Source organism: Centruroides vittatus, unplaced genomic scaffold, assembly GCF_030686945.1.
Source record: "Centruroides vittatus isolate TY-2023 unplaced genomic scaffold, ASM3068694v2 contig_784, whole genome shotgun sequence".
Taxonomy (NCBI): Eukaryota; Metazoa; Arthropoda; class Arachnida; order Scorpiones; family Buthidae; genus Centruroides; species Centruroides vittatus.
Genome location: NW_027122505.1, coordinates 511,435 through 523,684, shown reverse-complemented (window position 1 = coordinate 523,684; position 12,250 = coordinate 511,435). Strand labels below are relative to the sequence as shown.

At 28.8% G+C, this 12,250-nt stretch overlaps 1 protein-coding gene across 4 annotated transcripts in view; it reads left to right on the top strand.

Annotated features, from left to right (window-relative positions):
* Positions 1 to 12,250, top strand: part of SWIP (strumpellin and WASH-interacting protein) — a 59,842-nt gene that overhangs the window by 38,456 nt on the left and 9,136 nt on the right. For all 4 annotated transcript variants that reach the window (XM_067277948.1, XM_067277947.1, XM_067277946.1 and 1 more), the window contains 8 exons: positions 1,904 to 2,058; positions 2,136 to 2,210; positions 2,286 to 2,390; positions 4,677 to 4,766; positions 5,192 to 5,236; positions 5,304 to 5,412; positions 5,509 to 5,726; positions 8,399 to 8,482. In XM_067277948.1, the coding sequence (XP_067134049.1) occupies positions 1,904 to 2,058; positions 2,136 to 2,210; positions 2,286 to 2,390; positions 4,677 to 4,766; positions 5,192 to 5,236; positions 5,304 to 5,412; positions 5,509 to 5,726; positions 8,399 to 8,482 (881 nt within the window). The remainder of the gene's footprint in view (positions 1 to 1,903; positions 2,059 to 2,135; positions 2,211 to 2,285; positions 2,391 to 4,676; positions 4,767 to 5,191; positions 5,237 to 5,303; positions 5,413 to 5,508; positions 5,727 to 8,398; positions 8,483 to 12,250) is intronic.

Sequence of the window (12,250 nt, the reverse complement as noted above, 5' to 3'; positions counted from 1 at the left end):
TTGTTTTTATTAAAATCTTTGCTTCATTTTTAGGATCATTGTTTATCTTCTCTTTCCTTGTAGTATGTGTGGAAATTTATTTCTTATTGCTCTTTCAACTTATCTCAACCCTTTTTTGTTTGTTTTTAGTTTTGAGAGAGAATGTAACTGGTTTTAAAAGATAATAAAAACTATTTATTTAAATCGAATATATTCATTTTTCAATATAATACTCATTGGTGTTACACATTTTTTTCAATTTTTTGTGTGAACAAATGGTTTTCCTTGATTCACTCTCATACAGTGTCTCGATTTTCAATATTCGATCTTTCACTAGCATTGATAACTTTAGGAACAACCAGACACTTGATAATGCCGGATACAAGTTGCAAGCAGGTTACGGAATAAACGATAACTTTAGGTTCTTAAGCATCTTTGGTGTTAACTCTACAGTGGGATATTGTATTATTATGGTACAAGATTGTTCTTTCTGGCCTTACTCTGAATAAATATCATACTCCTAAGGTTCACAACACTTTACTGAATTGTTTCCAATGCTAAAAATTAAATCAATGCTTGGTGCTTTGTATAGAACAAGCAAGACAAGTTCATATTTAAACTTAACTGTTGTAATGATGCAACACACAGAACTGAGATCACACAAATTAGATACTCTTCTCTACTAATTAATGGTAAATACATTTATCCTTGCATTTTGCTGAACACTGGAGGTGGTAGGAGAATTTACACAAATTCTCAAAACTTAACATCATCTAATGTTTTCAACTTACTCCAAAGGTCATCATCAGGAATTTGGAATACTATTTGACAGGTTAATGAGTTTGTGTAGAAGTTTTGAGTAGAGTAACTGTTAGGAGACCTTACTTATAAGTCATTGTTTGCATATAAAAAGCAAATCAAGCATTTTCTAGAAGGAATATTAGTATAATCAATAGTTAAACAAAAATTCATTTACTGAATTTTTATTTATTTCAATTAATTTAAATCAAAATTCAGCATAATAATTTCAAAAATTTTGATTCTAGACTTAATTTTTGCCTGTGGTTTGTCGATTTTAAATCTGTCACATGTTCATAATTGATGTATCTTGGTACCAAAAGAAAATCTTTTATAATTTGAAAATAAATGGTTAAAAAAATTTTGTTCACTTTATGGTTTCAAGTTTTAAGATTTCTTAATGTTAAAAATATCATCACAAAATATTATCTACAAGAATATATTATAATATTATATATTATAATATATTCTTATATATTATTAATATTATAATAATATTATAATTATAATATTATCTACAAGAAATAATTTTCTTTCAGACATGGAAGTACAGTAGAGCATCGATTATTCGACCCCCGATTAACCGACTTATCGGTTAACCGACCATGTTCTAGTCGGCAGATTCAAATGTCCGCTAGTGATGGGGCGCTGCAATATTTGATTATGTCTTGGCTACTTTAATATTATTTTTGTTAAATTTTTGCATGTTTTAGCTGGCAGCACTGGCTCGACCATGAAAGGGAGGCTAGTATTTAAACTAGGCCTAATACACTATACTAATAATGTATTTTTTCATACTTTTCGGTTATCCGACCAACCCCAGTCCCCAATTGAGTCGGATAATCGATGCTCTACTGTATTAATGTTTCATCTCAAATAGTTTTTCCCAAAATGTAATGATTAAATGGATTTAGCTTTCTTTTTTTTTTAAACAGTTTTCATAGTAGAGATTTGTTTTAAAAACTTGAAGCCATTAGCTCTCATGGTATAATATAAAAGTTTGGAAATATTCTCTCTCTAATTTGGTTATAGATATACGAAATTTTTTAGTTTATTTCAAATTTTGTAAATAAATATAAAGTCTCTTTAAAAATATATGTATAACGCACACGATTTATTTTTTCAGCTCATGTTGAACACTATTTAGATAAAATATTTTATAATTTGACAACTGTTGCACTTCATGATTGGAAAACTTATGATGAAATGCGAAGTTTAGCTAGACAAAAATATGAATTAGTGACAGTGGAAGCCCATCTTCCGAGTCAGACATTAGAACAGGTATTTATTAATTTTGGTGGTGATTAGGAAAAAATTATTAGAATAAATAACTTAAATTATTTCTTCATTTTTTGTAGAGTTTAGATGTATTAGAAATAATGAGGAACATACATGTATTTGTGTCAAGATATCTGTATAATTTGAATAATCAGGTATTTTAAAATAATCATAAAGAGCATTTAATATTAATTATATTGGAGATTGTTTATTTTGTTTTTATTTTGAAGATATTTGTTGAAAGAACAAGTAATAATAAACATCTTAATACTATTAATATAAGACACATAGCCAATTCAATTCGAATTCATGGTATTGGAATTATGAACACCACAGTAAGTTTTTCTTTTATTTATACATTTAATTATTTGTATGAATGTTTTTATTAATATAAACATTTTTTATTAAATATAATAAAGTTTTATATATTAACAAATGCTTATAATTAAATTACATATGTAACTTAAATCTAAAAGTTAAAAAAAGATATAAAATAAATCTTACTTAAACCAAATAACCAGAGCAAAAATGTTCTACTATTGTGAACGTTTTTGGCTTATGCAATGGACCCAGACATCACAGCTGATTTTAATGAAGCACGTAGCATCCTCACCATCCCGTGTCATGATCACCTCAAAGTGTTGGATGCAATGGAAATATTTAAGACGGGTTGCAAGTCCACATGTATTAATTTTAAAAAAGAAATGTCGCTTTCCATGGCATGGCAAGTCCTAATGGACGATAGCATTTGATTTTATATTGGTTTTATAATGGTTTAAATTAAAACTAATGTGCGTTTAGAATCTCACACTAATATCCGATATTTGAATATCTTGGAATTCATGCACATTTTGATTCAGAAATCGAATGCTGTCTAAATGAAATTCAAAAATTGAAAGAACAACTTGCAATGGATTTATGTAAAAGCCTGAAGAAGAGCCCAGAAAGGGGCATTGAAAACGTTCGCAATAGTAGAACATTTTTGCTTCGGTTATTTGGTTTAAGTAAGATTGATTTTATATTCATCCCGGTATGTTAAGAAGTTAAATAAAAAAAAATATTTATATAAAAGACAAATTTATACAAATACAGTGGGTGATCAGTTAACGAACAAATCGGATAACGAACACTTTCACGAAAGATTTTTATGTTTGGACAACGAACACGTGATCGGATAATGAACACAGAACAAACACAAGAAGAAGCGATGTAAAATAATGAATACTGATTGGTCTTCCCTAGTCTTCGGGCAACAATTCAAAACTTTTCAGAGTATGGGAGACATCGATATCATTGCTCAACCCAGTATATACTGATTGGATAGTATTCCTCCGAACTTTGAAACTCTCCCTTGTAATTCTAGCCTTTTATTTTTCAAACAGAAACAATATTTTTGTAGTATTCGCGAGACTGTCAGGTGGGCACTTGTTAAGTTTTGCAGGGGCTTTTCTTTTCAAAAGGTGAAAGTATAATAGCAAAGGTAGAGAGTGGGCAGAAAATGTCTGATGTTGCTAGGAAATATGGCTTAAACAGGTCTACAGTAGGTCGCAGTTCAATCTTATCTAAGAAAGATACAGTATAATCAAGAAGACTCAAGCGGCATAAGGAGTAACAAAAATCACATCTGAGAAATAAAGAACATGTGAAGAGTTCATAATAGAACCTGAGACGGATCTGACGACAGAAGAACACCAAGAACTCTTGAATGAAGAACCACAAGAAACTTGGCGAGGTATGTTTTTTTTTTTTCTGAAAAAGAGGATTAATGCCGATATCTGCTATTAAACATCTTTTGAAAAAGGAGGAGGATGTCAGAACAACGGTCTTAGAATGGCATCCAAACCAGGTTGAGGCTTGGGAATTTCTACAATTACAATACTGTTAATTACTTCTGAAAAATTCTGAAGAAGAGAGAAAAGCAATCGACATTAGACAGATTGTTTAAATCTGTCTAATGTCGATTGCTTTTATCTCAAACCCCCCTCAAATGGAAAAAAAATTACTAATAATAATGCAAGACTGTGTATATATGTGTTTTTATTTTTATTACTTATAAATAAATGTAGTAAAAAAGTGTATATTTTTTATTTTTTGGGATCTCCAGAACAAATTAATTAAATTCCCATTAAAACCTATGGTAAGTTGATAATCGGTCAACGAACAATTCGGATAATGAACAAAGTCTTGGAACGGATTATGTTCATTAACCAATCTCCCACTGTATATATTTTTTTAATTCATATTATATCTGAAATACTTTGATTTTAAAAATTTTCATACATATCTATCTTAAACTCATTTCCTTAATGAATTATTGTATAATTATTCATGATAAGAGACTAATAAAATTGTAAATAGGAGAAATAAAACAGTTTACAGAACAGCTTAAAGAAGTTTTTATAAAACAATGGCTGTTCAGTATTTGTTTAAATTAATTTTTGGTATGAGAATGAAACTTTAGCTTTAAAATGAAAAAATGAAATCACGAAATTTCTTGTTTTATTCTTCTTATTTACAGTTTTATTTACAAGGTGTCAATATTATGTCTTACCAGTTTCTCCAGTAGATCTCGGCAATTTTTTAAAAATTGAATATCGTATAAAAATGTTTAAATATTTCAGGTGAACTTCACATATCAGTTCCTTAGAAAGAAATTTTATATTTTTTCTCAATTTTTATATGACGAACATATCAAATCTAGACTAATAAAGGTTAGTAATTAATAAAAGGTGATTTTTGAATAGAAATAATATTTGATTACTTAATACTTTGATATGTATTCTAAAAAATCTGTTATACTTTATATAAATTTATATCGTTTATATAAAGGATAATTTAAATTTAGTTTGGTTTTTATGAATAGTATCAAATACTTTAGTTTCCTATTCAATTCTCATTGAAAAATTGAAACATCTATTTAATATTAACTGTAAAAACAATGTAAGAAAAATTCAGTAAACCAAAGGATTAAAATTGACCTTTTTTCAATGTTCACTCCTAAAATTTTCAATATTAAAATTTTATAATAACCAAATATTATTCAGTATTTATTTTTAAATGAATATTAACATTTTAACACTATGGTTGTTTAATTTCATTTGAGGAATTTGTTTTAATAATTAAAAACTTCTTTCAGGATCAAAGATATTTTAGGGAAAACAGAACACAAATAGATCAGAAAGTAAGTATTTGCTTAAAAATAATTCTTTTAGATATAATTTTTTAATTTGTAAATGTTCTTTTTACAGTATCCATTTGAAAGAGCTGAAAAATTTAATAAAGGCATTCGTAAATTAGGTCTCACACCAGAAAATGAAAGTTATTTAGATCAATTTAGAGCATTAATTAGTCAGATTGGTAAGTAGTAATTTTTTACTTTTAAGTTACATTTTTTCCCATTACATCACTTTTTTTTTCAAACTTTTCATTAAATTTATTATTAAATTTTTTCAGGGAATGCTCTTGGGTTTGTTCGAATGATACGTTCTGGTGGACTTCATTGTTGTAGTAATGCTATTAGATTCATACCCGATTTAGATGATATAGTATCTTTTGAGGAACTTTGTAAAGAAGAAAATTTATCTAATGAGTGCATTAATGCTGCAGCTAAATTAGATCATGTAATTGGTAACCTTACTAAGAATTTTTCAGAAGGCACAGAATATTTCAGGGTATGCAATTTTTGTTTTAAATAATATTTTATTAATATAAATAACACAAAAGTATTAATCTGATTTAGAGAACTTACAAAATTACTTAAAAATAAGTATTTTTGATCATAAATTTATTAATCAATGATTTCAATAATGAGGAGACTAATGAAATGTGACCGTATCATTAATCTTTGAAAAAATTAATTACATCATTTAACAAAAACATTGATATAAAATCTACATTTTGTGAGAGAAAATTCAAGTTTATACTAATGTATGTAATTAATGTAAAACTTTTATGTTTAGATTTGTTATACATGCAGTGTTTGTACAGACCTGGAAAATCAGGGAATAAGATTTTTAGCAGAAAAAGTTGGAATGGCATTAAAAGTCGGGGAATCTGCAAATACCGTGAAATCAGTCTGTCACTTTCACTTCTTTTTGATCCGAATACATTTTTAAATTTGGTTTGATAAAGGGGTCTATGAAAACTGGAGCAACAAAAAAAAAATGGCAAGGTTTATTTCGCTTATATCTTGTACGCTATAAATGATGATCTTATAATTTAAATTTTGTTGGATAATAGGTTTGTCTATATTTAAAATGTTTGGTAGTGGAGATGTGCATCTGTTCTAGAGAGAGGTTGTAGTTGCACGTGGACACTGAAAATAGTGATGCTGCGTGACATTTATGCAGTGAAACTTTCAATTGCGAAAAAATAGGACATTGAAATTAGTGTTGATTTATATAGAATGACAGGATTTACAATATTATTTAACAATAATTAACTGATAAAAATAGAATTTTTAAAGTTAAAGCTGATAAGTGTGCAAGTTGAAGGAAATGTTCATAATGTCAAAGAAATTGCAAAGGAAATATGAACAGTAATATAAGAAATGTATATTATTGGAAAGAAAAATTTTAAATGAATCAGAAAAGCCCAAAATGACTAATGCCAAACAATGCAGGTTGTATAGAGTGTAAGAAAATCGAGTGAGTCAGCTCTGACGTGAATACTTTGAGTGCGTCAACACCTGAACTGATAGATATTGACTTGAAATGTGATAACCACCAAGACTTTATTTCTTTACATTATATTCTTCCTCTAATAATACAGACGACTCATGCCTGAAACGATTGCAATTATGTCCCGTACACAACCCTCCCAATTCTTTTGACCTGCACATCTAGTTAACCTTTTGCAGTCAGTTGATGCTGTGGGGAGGCAAAGAACTGTCAGTCCATTTAATGATAGTGTATGGGACATTTTGGGCAATGTGGCGGACCTCACACAATTCATGTAGTTTTATTTGTTGTATTCTTCACTGCTGGCCACATGCAGTATGTGGAGATAACAATTTTGCCAATTTTGACGGATTGATGATCCATGATACATCTTCTCTTTAACTACAAGTTTTTGTCTTCAGATGGCCAATGGAATTTTGGAAGTATACCAAAATATCACTGTAGAGTTAAAGTTGGGTTTTCGAAAACACCATCGACAATGACTGACTTTTCTGCCAAACCTTCACCCGCTCCCTTATAAGTTTAGGGAGAGGTGAGAAATGCAATGACCTTGGTTGCTCCATGCTGGACCAAAAATAGCATGTAATAAGCAATTTCTCCCTCATGGAGTGTGTGATTTATTCTGTTTAAATAATTTTGAACTTCCCACCTCCTTGTTTTAAGAAAATTCAGTGTTACAATGTGATGCAAGTCTTTCTTATTTAAATAAAAGTTATGAATTAATTTAAATTGAATCATGAAATTTTTTATATGACAGAAATGACAGCTAATTACATAATCAATTTTATGCAAAGTTTTTCATTTTTTGTAAGTGAATAAAGTGTTTTTAATAAAAAATGTATATGATTGTGTAACAAAATGGGCTTGAATAGACTTGACTGAATATTACATAATGAAAGGGGAAATGCAGAGACCTTAATAGGTCAGAATAATGTCATAATTTGTCAGGGAATCACAAGTGGAATTACCTATATGGACTCTGAACATGTCAAATATTTACTCTAGCATTATGTGCAAAATTTTTTAAAAATTTGCTCATAAATTTTTTTAATTTAAATAAAATTTACTAATTTCTATAAATTTATTTAATACATAGTTTGCATATAACTCTACCTTTTAATTCCATAAAACTTTTTTCACTTCTAATTGAGATTCTTTGACTGTCGTGACTAATTTTTTTTACTTCGGTGCAATATTCATAAAATGAGATACGACAATTCATAATTTAGTTTTGTTTTTAAGTGAAGTGTTTCACATAACTGTCCTTGTTAGAATTTTATAATTAAAAACTTTACAAGCAACAGAAACTTTGTTTTTTTAGCACCCTTATGACAATTTTGTGGTTCATTTGTCATGTACAGTTATGCCAATTTTGACATATTTCTTTTTGCATTTTTAAAATATATTAATTTATTAAATTCTGTAATTATGTACAAAATTTTAGTATAATTAAATAAATTTTATTTACGTGTTTTGATTGTTAAATGTATTTTTTCATTTAATATAAATTTGAAAATTATAAAGCAAAGAATTCTACTAATCTTTGAAAAATATTTAAGATCAAATTAAATTGTATTATAATGTTATAAATTTGATATGTATTGTAAATAAAAAATTGAAATATAATTTTAGTTTTTTAAAATTTAATAAATTATAATTTTTAGTTACTGGTTGATGTATTTTCTGCTGCTTTTCGGGATTCCAAGAATATGCATCTTCGGAACTTTTATATTATTTTGCCACCACTTGTAAGTATAAGTTTTAATATAATAATAATAATAATAATCTTTATTTGGCATAAAAGGCCTGTTACAAGGGCGTTTTATTTAAACGCATATTTACACTCATATAATAACATCTCAACAACATTGATATTTTCTATTTACTGATCTATAGAATTTCATTAATATTTTGTCACAATTATCATTTAGTAGATTGTTTAACGTAGTTATATAACATATAAATCATGTTAGTATTAGCACTATCAAACATCTTATACATTTCCTTCTCGCTAGTACAGTTAGCCAATGGCCCAGTTCGGAGCCTTTGTAATTTATCCTTTTCGTTACAGCATTTGCATATAATGTGAAATTTAGATAAATTTTTGGTACAGTTTGGACATTTAGATTGGGTGTAGTCTATATATTTGTCATTTATAATTATTCCATATTTATTTAGCCTAATCTGTGTAAAAAACTTTTTGATGTTAAAGGCTAGGTTTGTCAATATATAGTTGTTATTCACTGGGTAATTTAAAATTGTTGTATACTAGCTTGTATTTTCCCATTTTCGTGTATCTTCAATGTCTTGAACAATGGAGTGCTCCATAGCTCTGTATATTATTTCTTTACTATATTGCTTTATATTATATGTACAATCCAAAAACAGTTTAATAGAGAAACCATATTTATTTACTATCTTCGATAGCTGCCTTATCCAGCTTCGTCTTAAATCCGTTTCCCTTGATTTGTGGTATAGTAAAAACAGTAATTTTGTTGTTATGTCTTCTGCCTTAATAATTTTTTGTAGGAACATTAAATATCTTTTTATTAGTATAGTATTTAATCTGAATCTATTTGTTTCTAATCTTAAGGCACTGCCCGGGATATTATATTCTAACTGGAATATCTTGCGTATAAATATATTCTGTAGTTTTTCAAAGTCATTAAATTTATCCATACTCCAAATTGGGGCCGCATAGCCCATTGAATTCATCACAAGCGAATTAAAAAGTTGAAAATGTGTTCCTAAGTTCTTTAGTTTTGCCTTGCAGAATAGACCAATTAAATTACTTATTACAATTTTTGCTTTGTTTAGTGAATTTTTGTGTTTCTCAAATGAGAAGTTAGGTGTGAACGTTATTCCTAAGAATTTAATTTCCTTGACTATTTTCACTTCTTCTGTATTAATAAAAAAGGACACGTGCTTTTTGGATACATTACTACCATTTCTGAATATTATTATTGTTGATTTTTTGGGATTTATTTTAACTCTTAACTTTTCCAAGTATTCACAAATTTGTTGAATCTTTCCACGGAGTGCAGCTGCAGTGGGAGCTACCAGCACAATGTCATCAGCATATGATATAGTATGTATAGTCTGATTTTCAATTTGAATTCCATCTTCGTCTCTTTTAAAGCAATTATTTAGATCAAATAAATAAAAGTTGAAAAGATATGGGGACAACGGATCTCCTTGTAATAGTCCTCTGTAGGTAATAAACGGTGTCCATATATTTGTATCCTGTTTAATGATTGTCTTATATTTTCCGAACAGCAGCCCTATCATTTTTATCAGTAGTTCATTTGCCTCATATCTCTTCATTTTACACTGTAGGTCTGTAATGCTAATCATATCGTATGCTTTTTCAAGATCCAAGAAAAGGGTGAACACTTTGTCTTTTTTTAAGCAACTGTATTTGGATTAGTGACAACAACACAGAGGGCTGTATGGGTACCACCCCCTTCTACAAATGCAAATTGCATTTCATTTCTATATTTATTAATGGCTGTCCAATGATTGAATTTACCAGCTAATAATGCAGTAAATACTTTCCGTAGACAAGACAAAAGAGTTATTGGTCTATAGTTGGTTGGGTCCTGTCTGTTCCCTTCTTTAAATATCATGGTAAAAATAATTTTGTTCCAATTGGCCGGTATTATACTATAACTGTAGAATTGATTGAGTTGTCTGGTTAAATATCGAATGATTTCTAGTGGCAGCATTTTGATCAGTGTGTTAGGTATTGCGTCCGGTTTCGGTGTTGATTTGTCTTTAAGTTTTTTAATAAAATTCTGAAGTTCTTTCGTCTTAATTATCTCGTCTTGATGGATTTCTGGCCTTGTCTTAGTTTCCATATATTTTTTACAAAAATTTTTCCGGTAGTTTTCTGAAAATTTATTGTAATATTTAAGCTAAATATTATATCTTACTCTAGTCTGTATGTCCAAATCTGACTTTCTTTTACGAAAACTGTTGATTATCCTTCAGAAAACTCTCGAGTCTTTAGCTTCTGATAATTTCTCACTGATGTTTGAAAAATATAGTTTCTTTCTGGCTTTGATTAAATTATTATACATTTTCTTATACTTTAGATAATTCATTAGTGCTTTGCTGGTATTTGTTCTTCTGAAGGCCTGTAAACTCTTTTGTTTTTTAATTTTGTAGCTATAACGTGTATTGTTATACCATTTGCATTTGAATGTTTTTTCATACCGCCGCATACAATTCTTGTACCTGTATTCTTCTAGTTTAGTTGTAAGACTCAGATAATTTTATATTGGATCATTTTCTTTTTCCAAGGTTAACATCTCCCCAGTCATATGCTCAAAATCTTTTGACAGTTTTTGTTTATTATAGGATGGTCTTAATTCCAAATTAATAGAGTGACGCTGTTCACAATTATTTGTCTTATTTCTTGTTTTTTGATATTTTACTAATTCCAACTGTATAGGAAAATGATCTGCAAGGTCATCCCCCAGAACATTCATAGAATTACAGCACTTTATCATTTCTTCTGAACATATAAAGTAATCCACTATTGATTTCCCGTTTGGGGAAACAAAAGTAATTTCTGCAGGGGTATCTCCCCTCATCCTACCGTTCAGAATTACTAATTGGTTATTATGAACAAAATCTAGAAGTATTTTCCCCTCTGTGTTTAACATTTTATCTTTGGATATTCTCTTGTTGGCTATATTTTCGAACGTCTGAAAAAATATGGTATCAGTGACTTCGCCAATACGTGCGTTTAGATCACCTCCTAATATCCATAGTTGTGTCAGAATCGACCATCTATCCAAAACTTTTTGCACTTCAGTTAGAATTGGTTTCTTCTCAATAGAGGGTGGTATATATATTCCTACCACTCCCAAATATGTGTAAGTCCATCTCATTTTGATTTCATTCTCTAATTTCATTATAACAGCAATGACATAGTCCGATGTATATTGGAGAAAGATTTCACCCAGTCTTTTCTTAATTAGTAACAGAATTCCACCCGACGGGCGACCAAACCTCTTTTTGCGTTGAGCATTGCTAATTATTACGCTATTATCTTGTTCTAGATATTTTATTTCCATATCACTAAATTTTAAAATCCAGGTTTCTAAAAATCCAATTATTTCATTTGAGTCCAGGAATTTTCTTATCGTGGTTTTGAATAATTTCCCTCTTAATCCTTGAATATTCCAAAAACTCATCAACACATCATTTTTTTTCTCTTGTTGAACTTCCTACTTTTTTCTCACCCAGTTCACTGTCTTTGGTTATCAATTCATCTCCATTCATTTTTCTATTGTTATTTTCTATATTATTCTCCATTCTCCGTTTTTTCTGTGTTATATTTAAGTTATCTTTTGTTTTTACTAATCTTATATTATATTTGTCTCTAAAAAATGATTCACCTGAATTATTTCTTTAGTGTTCGAATCATATGTATACATTGTATTTTCTTTTAAAAAATAGTCATTTCTTATTTTTATCCTGTTATCATCCGATTTCTCTAGTTTAATCTT